Raw genomic sequence first — 14,719 nt, 5'->3', positions numbered from 1 at the left:
TAATCTAACTGGCAGGTTGCAAAATATTAATGAGAGGGTAAAACAGGAACAATTTGTGCTGGCAGTAGCTTTTATTAGTTTAGTGAAAACATTGGAATAACTGTAATAACTAAAAAGTGAAGTATTATCAATTGTTTGAGTGAGCAATCCTCGGGACCTGTTAGAGGAGCACTAAACTAATTAATATTGGAGAGAGTGATATCAACTATTGTATAGGTAAAATATCAAGTGAAATGAAAATAGGTATACAGTAGGTCCCTAAATCTAACTTCCAGTTTGCAAAATATTAAGCAGAGACTATTATAATACCACGAGCATACAATATATGTCTGACGGTTTTAATTAAAAGTGGCTTATTGAATTAAGCTTCTTCACACGACTTATATCTACACATACAGAAATGCGTAGAACTAAGCAAGAGTATAACATACTTTGATTTGGACACTTGCTGTGAAGCGTGGGCATGAGTAGATTAATAAATTAAAAGAGTAACCTAATAGTTTTATAGAAGTATTAAGGTTAACTAAGTTACTTGCAAATGTGGGTGTGGAAAAATAATTTACAAACAGATTTATAAATTTCCTTATTAGGATAAAATTCCACGAGTATTTCAATGCAACGTCATACAAACAATCATCAACACTTGTTTTGTCGTTGCTATGCTTTAAAGGGAAGAAAATTTCAACCTAACATGATCGCACAGAGATTCACAATAGCAGCAACAGAAAGGTTATTACAACAATTTATATGACAACAATATAGTAAGAATAAAACTCGGGTAAAAATTTATTTAAGTTAATATTTCAATATATGCATTTTACATAGATCGAAGCCAAGAGTACAGGGAAAATTGAGATAAATACTACTGATCTAACTGTGTAGAACAACTTAATAGAGATACATTGTACAAAGGTAGTGTAGGAACTAAGGTGCGGGATTAGTATTTCCATTAGAAACGACCGAAAGTAAGGATATTCATGATGGGAGGCTCTAGTATTTTTTGCAACTTTCATCAGTCTAAAACCTATTACCATTGACTATTCCGCAATGTTTTTCCTTCTTCCCTTGTATAATTTGTTTGTCTTGTATGTTTGAGAGGAACACGACTTATGAATCCTTTGGTTCGCTTAGCCCTTGGTAGCAAATAATAAAAAATAGTCAATAGCTTGCGCACAAATATATGATTTTTTTCGGAATTTTTCATCTTTCACATGTTAATCAACAAAATATGAGATGTTTTTTCTAGATTTTTTCTTGTCAATATCTGTTTGATTTCTTCTGCCGATCCTTCATCGGGAAATATTTTTTCTAATAATCCGTATATCTGTTATACAAGATTCAGCGTCCTTCACGGCACATTCATCGCTAAGAAATGTTAATCCCTTCTTCTTCATAAACACACCATAAACTGTGTTTCCTTGATTCAGTTTTACTATGCTAACCATTTAAATCATAATTAAATGAAGGGATTATGGACGGTATGAGGCATTTTCTGCAGAAGTTATATTTACATACTGAAGCAATAACAGTAAACAAAGGTTACAGAGAAACTTTAAAAAGTAAGGCAGAAAAAAGTAATTTCAAGTAAATTCTAATCAAGCCGTGAAAATTGAAATTCATTTAACGCAAGTCATCTCCAAATTCTAACCATTTCAGAGAATATATCTCAGTTGAACTGTTAGGATCCGGTTACCGGGTAGTGCGAAATTTAACCAAAAAACGTTATAATGACAATAACAAAGACAATGCAAGTTGATAATAACGGCAATTAAAGAAGATAAAGAAGACACAAATTTAACGTGGTTCGGTCAAGGTGACCTACGTTCACAAGCGGAGAGGAGCAATTTCACTATACCAACAAGAGTACAAAAGAGAGTACAAAATTAGAGTAAATACTCTAATTAATCCCAAATACCCCAAGAGAATAACCTTACAAGATCACTCCAACGAAAGAGAAATAGTGTATAAAAAAATAACGGAGGAGAAAGAAAGACAAAAGTGAAAAGCTCTTGAATTGATGTGTTTTCAAATGATGAGAAACTCCTCTATTTATAGCAAGAAATGCTTGGCCTAATAATGGATATTATGTCATGGCAAATGTCATGATCCACAAATTTGTTATAATGGATATTATGTCATGGCAAATGTCATGAACCACAAATTTGTTATAATGGATATTATGTCATGGCAAATGTCATGAAAATTTGGCCATATTACAAATTTTCACCTTGGCCTAATTTCGGCTTATATATAGTAAATTTGCTCCACCTTCTCCGCAAAAACCCCAATGGGCAAAATCATTCTTCATAAATGCCAATCAAGTTCAGGCAAAGCTTGAATTTGGACACTGGAAGAGGTTTTGTGAACATGTCAGCAGGATTGTCTCTAGTGTTGATCTTCTGAACAGAGACTTTTCTTTCAGCAATGGTTTCTCGGATGAAATGATACTTTATATCAATGTGCTTCGTCCTCTCATGATACATTTGATCTTTAGTCAAGTGAATGGCACTTTGACTATCACAGAAAATGGTAATACCACTTTGGTGTAAACTGAGCTCTGTAAATAGACCCGTCAACTATAAAGCTTCTTTGGTCTCCTCGGTCACTGCCATATATTCTGTTTCGGTAGTAGATAAAGCTACTACATGTTGTAATGTAGCTTTCCAACTAATAGCGCAACCACCGATGCAAAATACATAGCCTGTCAGTGATCTTCTTTTGTCAAGATCACCTGCATAATCTGAGTCTACAAAACCAACCAAAGTATTAGTATTCCTCCCAAACTCCAAACATGTGTTTGAAGTACCTCGCAAGTATCTGAGAATCCATTTCACAGCATGCCAATATGCTTTACCAGGGCAAGCCATATACCGGCTTACCACGCTCACTGCTTGTGAAATGTCTGGACGTGTACAAACCATTGCATACATAATATTGCCGACTGTACTGGAATAAGGAACATGTGCCATGTACCTCTCTTCTTCCTCTGACTGCGGGGACTGAGCAGCTGATAACTTAAAATGAGCAGCAAGAGGGATACTAACTGGTTTAGCATCTTTCATGCCAAACATCTCCAAGACTTTCTCCAAGTACGTCTTCTGGGTCATAAATAGCTTGTTGGCTTTTCGATCTCTTTTGATCTCCATTCCAAGGATTTTCTTAGCTGCTCCCAAATCTTTCATCTCAAATTCACTTTTCAGCTGACTTTTCAAGTTGTGAATTTCTGTTAAATCCTTAGCAGCAATGAGCATGTCGTCAACATATAATAATAGGTACACAAATGAACCATCATTTAACTTTCGGAAGTAAACACAACTATCATACATGCTCCTCGAATAACCATGACCCAACATAAAGGAATCAAACATTTTAGACCATTGTCTTGGAGACTGCTTTAATCCGTACAAGGATTTCTTCAACAAGCAAACATTATATTCTTTTCCTTCAATTTCAAATCCTTCGGGTTAATGCATGTATATTTGTTCCTCAAGTTCGCCATGTAAGAAAGCTGTCTTAACATCAGGTTATTCTAATTCCAAATCATACATGGCAACGAAGGCAAGCAAGACACGAATAGAGCTATGTTTAACAACATGTGAGAGAATATCATTAAAATCAACTCCTTGTACCTAACTATAGCCCTTTGCAACTAATCGTGCCTTATACCTCGCGTTTTCAACCCCTGGAATGCCATCCTTTTTCTTGAAGACCCATTTGCAACCAGCAATTCTTTTTCCTGATGGCGTCTTCACAAGAGACCAAGTACCATTCTTGTGGAGAGACTCAATTTCTTCATTCATTGCAATCAGCCACTTGGCTGAGTCAGCACCAGAAACTGCTTCTGAATATTTTGATGGTTCTCCAATTTCTTCAGTTTCCTGTGCAACTGAAAAAGCAAATGCAACATAATCTCCAAACTTTAATGGTTGTTTACCTTCTCTTCTTGGTCTATATTTGGCTATAGAATACTCCTCTTCTTCTGGTTCAACTTCAGGAGTCTCAACTTCAAGAATTTCAGCTTCTGTCTCAACTTCAGGAGTTTCAACTGTATTTTGCTCCAAAGTTGATAAGCTTGGCTCAGAAGGAATGCCAATCTCAATCTCCACCTGGTTCTGTGTACTATTTCCTTTATCTGTATTACAAGAACTAGAAGACTCTTTTCTAGAATGTAACATAGAGGATTCATCAAAGGTTATATCTCTGCTAATTATAAATTTTGGTGTCGTGGGATCAGGATACCATAGTCGGTATCCTTTCACCCCAGATGCATACCCAAGGAAAATGCACTTTTTAGCCCTTGGCTCTAATTTTCCATCATTTACATGCATGTATGCAGGGCAACCAAATATCTTTAAATCAGAATAATTAGCAGGAGTACCTGACCACATTTCCTCTGGAGTCTTAAAGTTCAAAGGTGCAGAAGGAGCTCGGTTGACAATATAACAAGCTATAGATATAGCTTCTGCCCAAAAGGCGTTTGTCAACCCAGCATTTGAAATCATGCAACGAGCCCTTTCCAAAAGAGTTCTATTCATCCTTTCTGCCACACCATTTTGCTGAGGTGTTATTCTCACAGTACGATGTCGAGCAGTTCCTTCATTCTTGCAAAATTCGTTGAATTCATCATTACAAAATTCCAAGCCATTATCTGCTCTAAGCCGCTTAACCTGTTTTCTTGTTTGCTTCTCAATCAAAACTTTTCATTGTTTGAAATTTAAGAAAACATCACTTTTATTTTTCAGGAAATAAACTCAAAATTTCCTTGAATAATCATCAATGAAAGTTAACATATACCTGGCACCACCTTTTGATGGGGTACGTGAAGGACCCCAAAGATCTTAATGAATGTAATCCAAAGTACCTTTTGTTCTATGAATCGCTGGAGATTTGAAGCTCACTCTTTTCTACTTCCCGAACACACAATGTTCACAAAACTCCATATTTCCGGTACTTTGGCCGCATAAGAGACCTCTTTTACTGAGGATGGAAAGACTTTTTTCACTCATATGCCCCAATCGTATATGCCACAATTTGGTAATGTCAGAATCTGATTTATCTGATATTGAAACTGCAGCAGCACCTGTAACAGTAGATCCCAAAAGAGTATACAACGTATCAGATCTGCGTGCTTTCATTATCACAAGAGCACCATGAGAAATTTTCAGAACTCTACCTTCACATGTGTACTTGCACCCAAGAGATTCTAGAGTGCCCAAAGAGATGAGATTTTTATTCAAGGCAGTAACATGTCTAACATCGGTGAGAGTTCTCATCACACCATCGTGCACTTTGATCGGACTGTACCTTTTTCAATAACTTTCCAGGCAGCATTGTTGCCCATCAAGACAACTCCACCTCCAATAGATTCATATGTGGTAAATAAATCCCGACTGGGACACATATGATAAGAATAACCCGAATCTAAAATCCACTCATTGTTAGATTTGAAACTATTATTAGTTGCTAAAAAAATAGTTCCCTCAGTCTCATCAGCAGCTACACTTGCTTCGGCAGTGTCAGCATTTTTGTGCTCATTTTTGTTTTCTGTATACTTTTCTTTGTTTTTCAATTTAAAGCATTCAGAAATAATGTGACCTTTCTTATGACAATATTTGCACATGACATTTATGTATCTGGATTTTGACCTTGATTCAGGTTTCTCACTACTTAAATTTTTCTTATTGGATCTACCTCTTATGAATAAGCCTTCCCCTTGGTTCCCACTAGTTTCCCCAGTAATATCTCTATCTATTTGTTCTTTTGATTTCAAAATAGATTTGATATCTTTATAAGAGATATTATCCTTTCCATAAAGCATAGTATCTCTTATATGTTTAAACGACTGGGGTAAGGAAACAAGCAATAACACAGCTTGATCCTCATCTTTGATTTCAGCATCTATGTTACTTAAATCCATAAGAAGAGAATCAAAAGTATCAAGATGTGTAAGTATAGAGGTACCTTCAGCCATACGAAAAGTGTAGAGTTTTTGCTTTAGGTAAAGCCTGTTTTCTACTATTCTTTTCATATATAGGGTTTTAAGTTTTTCCCATATGCCTTTGGCTGAACTTTCTGCTGCAACTTCACGCAAAACCTCATTTGAAAGATTTAAAATAATACCTGTTTTTTTCTTTTTGTCTATGACGGCAAACTCCTCGTCTGTCATTTTATCCGGCATATTCTCTTTTTCTTGCAGTGCCAAATCTAAGCCATCCTGAATTAGGATAGCTTCCATCTTTAATTGCCACATTTCAAAGTTTACACTTCGGTCAGATTTCTCAACATAAGACTTTGTTAGAGTCATTTTGGCTTTTTAAACTAACCCGGTTAGATCTAGCTCTGATACCAATTTGTTAGGATCTGGCTACCGGGTAGTGCGGAATTTAGCCAAACAACGTTATAATGACAATAACAAAGACAATGCAAGTTGATAATAACGGCAATTAAAAAAGATAAAGAAGACACAAATTTAACGTGGTTCGGTCAAGGTGACCTACGTCCACAAGCGGAGAGGAGGAATTTCACTATACCAACAAGAGTACAAAAGAGAGTACAAAATTAGAGTAAATACTCTAATTAATTTCAAATACCCCAAGAGAATAACCTCACAAGATCACTCCAAAGAAAAAGTTCACACAAGTGTTTCCCAACATTCACTCTCTTGCAAAATACTCTATAATGAAATAAAGGAGGAGAAAGAAAGAGAAGAGTGAAAAGCTCTTGAATTGGTGTGTTTACAAGTGAGGAGAAACTTCTCAATTTATAGCAAGAAATCCTTGGCCTAATAATGGATATTATGTCATGGCAAATGTCATGAAAATTTGGCCATATTACATGAACAATTGTAAACGACGATTAAGAAACCATTTAATGTAAAATTATAATAAAATCAACGAAAAAACAAAACCAAGGAACTTACAAATTAACTTTGCCAGAGTTAAATATATGCTAGGATTTAGGGCAGGGAAGATGAAATAGTTATAGCATTGAAAATCTGAAAAAGAAAGAGATTAAGAAAAACTGAGTAGGAAAAGACTAATTGAAAAAAATAGTAACAATTTGGTGAAGTAGTGTTCAGATTCCACATCGCTTTAATGGGAAAAAAACTAAGATTGAGAGAAAGTTGCAACTGTTTGGAAAGATGATCGTTAGATGAAGATATTTTGCAATAGGCGTCTGTCGCCGAGGTGAGGGTTGCGATTGTGAGAGAGGCACGTAGGTGAAGGGGCTTTTTGTTTTTTTAAAAAAATTAACTGAAGGGTAATTTCGTATAAATTTACTTAAATAAGGGTAAAATAGTAATTTGACTTTTAGTTAAAAAAGGGTTCCTGCTTTTAATATATTGTAGATTTGGGACTAAGGATTTAATTGGTTTCATGATCAGTGCACCTTAAGCACCAATTGCATCAATTAAAGTTGTCTCTTCTCTTGAATAGTTAAGAAGTATAGTAAATTTTGGGAAGGAGATTATGGGTCGTTTGGCCATACAAAACTTTTTACTTTTTTTTCGGAATTAGTATTGGCCATGAAATTTTCAATTTTCATTTTGAAGGTGAATTTTAAAATTTTTTAAAAATTTGAAAAACTCCAAAAGACTGATTTTCAAAATTTTCACTTCAAATCACTCACAAAAATTCAAAAACAGCCCAAAATTATATTCATATCCAAATACAACTCTAACTTTCAAATACCATTTTCACGAAAAACAATTTCACTTTTTCAAAATTTTACAATTCTTATATCCAAAAGCCAACTATATCTCTACCCTCTCGCAATCTTACAGCTATGTCCGTTTCATTTAATTACATTGGATTTTTAACTGGATATATATGTCAAGTAAGCAAAAGAATTTTGTAAATATGCTATAAATATATCTAATGTATTAGAAGTATTCTTGTTTCATATTCCATATTAACTAAGGGGGTGGATTCATAATTTGAACATTATAGTTCGAGTTCAGGATTTTAATACAGTGCACTTGATTTAGAGGTTCAAAATATATAATTAATTTGTACTTATTTAGGAATGTTTTTAACACATATAGAGTTCCAGCCAAAACTATTGCATACATATAAAATGTGTTACTGATCTGTGTTCCAAAATAAACTCTGCAAAAGTAAAACAAAAACAGAAGCAGAAACAGAAACAGAAGTAGGAAAAATAAAAAGTTCCGAGCTCAACAAAAAACTATATTTCTTTAAGAAATTTAATCCCCTCACTATTGCCCAAGTTATTAGATTAATTCCTCCAGAAATTAAATTATCATTGCGAATTCTAAATTAAAAATTCCACAAAAAAAAAATTTAGAAAAAGAAAATAAATAATGGAAAAAAAAATTTGATCCAAAAAATTTATCATGCAATCATATCAATTGACCAAATCTAAATCCAAAGTCGAGCGAGCGACGACGCGATGCACCACTTCTTCTCAACTCTTTTAAGAACTAGAAGGTGTGCTTCTCCATATAAGCACAAGGATTTTCTTTCCATTTTTCGATGATGGACAAAGTGTCTTAGTAAAAGAAACACTTCAAATTTTTCGTTTCCCCCAATTCTTTTCTCTCCATTTCCTATTCACGCCTCTTTATTTTTATAAAATAAAACCCAACAAAATGTATATATACAAGATATATTCGCCCCGGCTTTACTCGAAAACAAAGAACGGGAGTTGACTTCAGAATAGATAAATCGAATAATCACATTTATGTATATGTTTATAAATCCTTCGTTTTATGTTAATGGTTTTGTAAGAAATAAACACCTTAAAGGCAAATCCTGAAGAATAAAATGAAATTGCCAATTATATAGATATATAGCAACCTGAATTAAAAAGTAGAGATGAACAATGATCACGTAACCCTACTAAATAAACAGAAATAGACTATCATATTAGCAGAAAGTTAACATCAAATTCATACTAAGATCAAACGGCCGGGTAGATGGATTCACATTGTTGTATAGAAAGTAGAAATTGATCTCTGTCCTCACTCCTCATCATCTCAATCCAAATTTCCAGGTTGTTAAAGTTACTTGTCCAGATAAACAACCTTTTTACGAATCTTTATTGTTAGGTGTTGACAAAAAAAGCTAAAATAGCCCCGTCCCTATATATTGCTTTCAATGTTAATTATTGGTACAAGATAGTCAATAGACGAAAGCTAAAAAAGTAGCCCACAATTTTTTCCGTACTCTCTGATCTGAGAGTCAAACATCGAAGATTTTTTTTAAAAAAAATTCCTCCCAATTAGGAAAATCTATAGTATTTTTATAATTAACTCCTGACTCGAACCTAAGACCTAACGATCGTAGGTAGAAGTGCTTTACCAACTGAACATGCCTCACTTGTCTAAACATTGAAGATTAGAAAGTGAAGAATGCCTATTTAGGGTGAGTTGTCACAATTCTACTAACTTGTTATTTTTAATAAAATTAAATTCTATCTATAAAAATCATAATATTTTAAAATTAATGACTCTAACCCAAAACTCTAAAACTTAAAACCTAAATTTTGAATTTGCTTCTAATTTATCCTTTATGCATTGCTGGGAGAAGTGTGAAAACAGGAATAACTGCTCTCCAGCTTTATAAGTTTGGCAATTTGGTCGATTTATAGCTGAAAGCAACAAAGAAGCTAAGTAAACACGTGCCGCCAAATGCCAGAACCGACCAAAACATCCAAGAATTTTGGTCACTTTTCAATGTTGTAGCTCACCCACCATTGTCCACGTGTTCATATCTCCTACTTTTCTTCAACTCCAAATCTGGAAAATCATACTTGAATTTCTTCCTCTCTTGACTCCCTGTTTCTTTATAATTAATGTTATATAAGGACCCAAATGGTTATCTTAAGTGAAGCTGATTTTCTTGAAATAGATCATTCCAACTATACCAACTTAATGCTGAATGGATATGGCTACAAGTTTACTTTCCTCTGCTTTGGCCTTAATGCTCTTGCTGTTTATAGCAGAGCTTTGTTGCTGCATTGAGTCTAGTGGAGTTGTTTTGGGTTCAAGATTGTTAGCTAAAGAGAACAAAGCATGGTTTTCTGACAATAAAACTTTTGCATTTGGCTTCACACCAACAGCAGAATCACATGATAAATATCAATTGTCTATTTGGTTTGCGCAACTTCCAGGGGATCGCACATTGGTTTGGTCCCCTAACATGTAAGTGTAGCTACTTAATTTGTCCATTTAGTAATCCTCTTGCAATGCTTGTCAACTTATTACTACAAGTCGTGTATGATTTAAATCGTAGTTAAGGATTTAACATATATATACTAATCTTTTGACTTGTTATAGCATTTTGGATGGTTGTTATATATCCTTTCATAATGTATTGTATTGTATTGTTTTTATGAATACAACATTTAGAAAGATTGTATTGTTTGTTGTCGTTTCATAATAGTACGTACCAGTTTTATGAAGAATAAACTTACAATATTACAAAGAAAATATAGGGTACGGAGCAGTATTATTATATAAAATTTAAGTAACAACTAAAACAACATTCTATTTAAAGTAACAATACGAAACAATACAATTGGTAACAACCATCCAAAAAAGTAAAAGTTACTAATTTCACATTTATATGGACGATTACATGTAGTTATCACTTAGAGTGAAACTTTTTATATTGTTAGTGTAAAGAAGTTTAACGCCTCGTCATTTCTTTCCCAATGTGAACTAGTCCGGGTTTCTTTCTCTTGAAAAAAGGGGCAAGAAGCTGAGAATGTTATATGGAACTAGAATTTCTTCAAAATGCTTAACATGTAAACATAAATTTGAATGGTAGATTCTTTAGAGAGATGTTATTCTTATATTAGACTTAGTTGGAACAAAGCAGAATGTATTCCTCCATCTCTAGTTTTTACTAAAGCTTTTGCAGGTATATATAAACTTTTTGGCCAACCCTTTCATTTTGTGTTCATCATCTAAATAGAAACTCTCCAGTCACCAGAGACGCAATTTTGGAGTTCGACAATACTGGAAATCTCATGTTGATGGACAGAGGCACCACTGTATGGGCATCAAACACCTCAGAAGCTGGCGTTGAGACAGCTGTCATGTCTGAAAATGGAAACTTCATTCTCTATGCCGACAACCTAAGCATTGTATGGCAGAGCTTTTCACATCCATCAGATACTCTATTGCCTGGCCAACCTTTAACAGTGTCAGTAGAACTAACATCATCAAAATCACCTTCCCCCGGAGGTTATTACACGTTAAAAATGTTGCAGCAGCCCACCTCACTAAACCTAGCATTGACCTACAATGTGCCTGAGTCCTATCATATGTCACCTGAATTGTATAGCAATTATTCTTACTGGTCAGGACCTGATATATCAAATGTGACAGGAGATGTTGTTGCAGTCTTGGATAAAGCTGGAAGCTTTGGTATGGTTTATGGATCGTCTTCGGATGGAGCAGTTTATGTGTACAAAAATGATGGTGATTATGGAGGGCTATTCTCGGCTGTGAATCAATCTAATGATTGGAGTAGACCATCTGTTTTTCGAAGGTTAATTCTTGAGGGTAATGGAAATCTACGTCTGTATCGATGGGACAACGATGTGAATGGATCGAGGCAATGGGTTGCAGAGTGGGCAGCTGTGTCCAATCCATGTGGCATTGCTGGAATTTGTGGCAATGGGATTTGTAATTTAGACAGAAGTAAAACGAATGCTTCTTGCACATGCTTACCAGGCACTTCTAAGGTGGGAAATGTTATCTCGTGTTCTGGAAATTCTTCATTGACAGGGAAATGTGGACCTCATCATGAAAATTTGACTTCCGAGTTCAAGATTTCTACAGTTCAACAAACTGCTTACTATTTCTCAGGATCATCTGTTATAGCAAATTATAGTGATATAGAGTCAGTGTCCAAATGTGGGAATGCTTGCTTATCAAATTGTGATTGTGTTGCTTCTGTTTATGGTCTTAGTGAGGAAAAGCCTTATTGTTGGGTCCTAAGAAACTTGGAATTTGGTGGATTCGAGGATCCTGGCTCAACTCTATTCGTGAAGGTCGAGGCTAATGGCTCATTTGGAGTGAGTGGTGATAAACAAACTGGGAATTCATCAGACGAATCGCAGAGTACACGCGATAAAGTTTTGATACTTCCTATAGTCCTAAGTATGACAGTTCTCATCGCGCTACTTGGTTGTCTGTTATATATCAATATCCATAGAAAAAGATCCTTAAAGAGAGCTATTGAGGGCTCTTTGATCTTATCAGGAGCTCCGATTAGTTTCAGCTACCGTGACTTGCAACACCGGACTAACAATTTTTCCGAGTTACTTGGAACAGGTAAAGACATGACTATTATCATTTCTATCTAGTATTATTCAAAACCACAGGAAATCCAAACCAAGACAACTGGTCCAATAAATTAAATGAGATTTTATCATAATAAGTAACAATGTTATGTTGGCAGGTGGATTTGGCAGTGTATACAAGGGAAGCCTAGGGGATGGAACATTGATTGCAGTAAAGAAGCTTGGCAAAGTTTTACCTCATGGGGAAAGGGAATTTATAACAGAGGTCAACACCATTGGCTCTATGCATCATATGAACTTGGTTCGTCTATGCGGATACTGTTCTGAGGGAACACGAAGGTAAGTAACGCATTTCATTGTAATTTGATGGTTGTGTTGTGCCAACTTAAATATGTAAGTATGAACTGAGCATTTTCTTTTAACAGGCTACTAGTATATGAGTTCATGAAAAATGGCTCACTGGACAAGTGGATATTTCATTCATATAGTAACAGAGATAGACTGCTAGTTTGGCCTACACGTTTCCGCATAGCCATTGCTACTGCACAAGGGATTGCCTATTTTCATGAGCAATGCAGGAATAGAATAATACACTGCGACATCAAGCCAGAGAACATACTTTTGGATGAGAATTTCTGTCCTAAAGTTTCTGATTTTGGACTAGCTAAATTGATGGGGAGAGAGCATTCCCATGTTGTCACTATGGTCCGAGGAACCAGAGGTTATTTAGCCCCCGAGTGGGTCAGCAACCGACCCATAACTGTAAAAGCTGATGTTTACAGCTATGGAATGCTGCTGCTAGAAATCGTTGGTGGTCGAAGAAATCTTGATATGACTTGTGATGCTGAGGACTTCTTTTACCCTGGATGGGCTTACAAGGTACTCACTTGATCAATTCTGATAAAGAGGGAAGAGTTTAAGTTATATACAATGATCGTGTAAAGAATTTTTACTCTGTTGGTGCAATTTAACCGATTATAGCAGGTTATTACTCTATTTTTCAAGGTATCATATCAATCTAAAAAAGAATTACATGTTGATGTAGGTCAACTTAATCTGACAGTGCACAAAACTTAAACTCTAAAGGGAAAGGGCAATCCCCTTACTTTTGATTCGTAGATTTCCCTCTTTAAAACTTAAAGTATTGAAAGGACCAGATATGTTGTTTATTTGTTTTTTCAGGAAATGAGCGAAGGAACGGCAGAAAAGGTTGTTGATAGACGACTTGAAGGAGCAATGGAAAAAGAAGAGCTAATGAGAGCTTTAATGGTAGCCTTTTGGTGTATTCAGGATGAGGTTTCGACAAGGCCTACGATGGGGGAAGTGGTGAAGATGTTGGAAGGATCAGTTGACATTAATATGCCTCCAATGCCACAGACAGTTTTAGAGCTAATAGAAGAAGGCTTAGATCATGTATACAGATCTATGAAAAGGGAGCTCAATCAATTCAGTTCCTTTACTATTACTACTCATCCATCATCTAATGCTACATGTAGTTACTCCACAATGTCACCTAGATAGTTAAAAAGGTGGAATGGAATAGGAAGTTTTGTTAGGATTATGTAAATGTAAAACCATTGATGTTTCAAATAAGCCAATAGCTTGATGCCAGCTTCTACAACATCAGCTTTAAGTCCATCAACGAATAATAAACATTTCATAAGAGAAATAATAAGTTTTTGCAAGAGCTAGCAAAATTGTGTACTTCAAGTAAAATATACATATGTAATGTAGCACAATTTGCAGAGAAGTTTGCATGACCAGTTTGAGTGCTTTTTTTGCCCAGAGATGGAGTACACCTTAGGGACTCTACTTTTCTGAATTTCTATTATATTCTATACGCTGTAAATTTGAGTGGCGAGCTGTAATGGTTTGAGTGTTTGACAGATTTTCGTGAAATCCGTTGCTGGAGATTACGGGATAGTGTAATATGCATTAAATTCTGTTTGAAGCAGCAATTATCAAGTCTTGTCCCAAATTTTTAAATGGGTACACAGTCATTATCATAGAGTCAGAGAGACCACATACTGTTGCATTACAATACGACCAAACCTCATTCATGGTCATCCGCTAGAAACTAATATCAGCCGCTAGTCACAAATTGCAATGTGCATTTTATAGCCTAAAATCAATTATAACGGCTAGCCAATTAAGTAGCTAGTCCATTTAATATCAATTATGACCAAGCTACCAGCCCAATTCCAAGCCCAAACGATCAAAGACCAAACCTGCAATCACAAATATCTCACTCTAGAGACAAAAAAAAAGATTTTTAATCTCGTTCTCTTCCTACCACCCCCCTTATCAACCCTTTCCACTTCTATGCTAAAGTTCAGCTTGTTTTTGACCATGGGAGAAGCTTGCCCTCTCCAATTTTGAGTAAGTCTTTTGTCTCTCTCGATTTTCCCTTCAAAACCATGACTTTTTCTTCTCTCACATCTGC

The 14,719-nt window shown here is 35.3% G+C and overlaps 1 protein-coding gene across 2 annotated transcripts; it reads left to right on the top strand.

Annotated features, from left to right (window-relative positions):
• The first annotated feature begins 9,590 nt into the window (after positions 1 to 9,590).
• On the top strand, positions 9,591 to 14,048 carry LOC107820702 (G-type lectin S-receptor-like serine/threonine-protein kinase At5g24080). Of its 2 annotated transcripts, none has more exons than XM_016647035.2 (5): positions 9,591 to 10,165; positions 10,941 to 12,307; positions 12,435 to 12,615; positions 12,702 to 13,155; positions 13,459 to 14,048. In XM_016647035.2, the coding sequence occupies exons 1-5, from the start codon at positions 9,903 to 9,905 to the stop codon at positions 13,795 to 13,797; spliced, it is 2,604 nt and encodes an 867-aa protein (XP_016502521.1). In that variant the 5' UTR covers positions 9,591 to 9,902; the 3' UTR covers positions 13,798 to 14,048. The 2 variants fall into 2 exon arrangements, with proteins under 2 accessions (XP_016502521.1, XP_016502522.1); XM_016647036.2 differs by having other exon boundaries at positions 9,593 to 10,165; positions 10,887 to 12,307; positions 13,459 to 14,047.
• Positions 14,049 to 14,719: the final 671 nt, after the last annotated feature.

This window comes from Nicotiana tabacum, chromosome 4 (genome assembly GCF_000715075.1).
Source record: "Nicotiana tabacum cultivar K326 chromosome 4, ASM71507v2, whole genome shotgun sequence".
NCBI lineage: Eukaryota > Viridiplantae > Streptophyta > Magnoliopsida > Solanales > Solanaceae > Nicotiana > Nicotiana tabacum.
Note: the sequence above shows the minus strand (reverse complement) of the source record. Positions and strands in the feature narration are given on the sequence as shown.

Coding starts and splice junctions, on each gene's coding strand:
- LOC107820702 (XM_016647035.2), top strand. CDS start 9,903: ATGGATATGGCTACAAGTTTACTTTCCTCTGCTTTGGCCTTAATGCTC. Junction 10,166..10,940: donor TTGGTTTGGTCCCCTAACAT/GTAAGTGTAGCT, acceptor TCATCTAAATAG/AAACTCTCCAGTCACCAGAG. Junction 12,308..12,434: donor TTCCGAGTTACTTGGAACAG/GTAAAGACATGA, acceptor TTATGTTGGCAG/GTGGATTTGGCAGTGTATAC.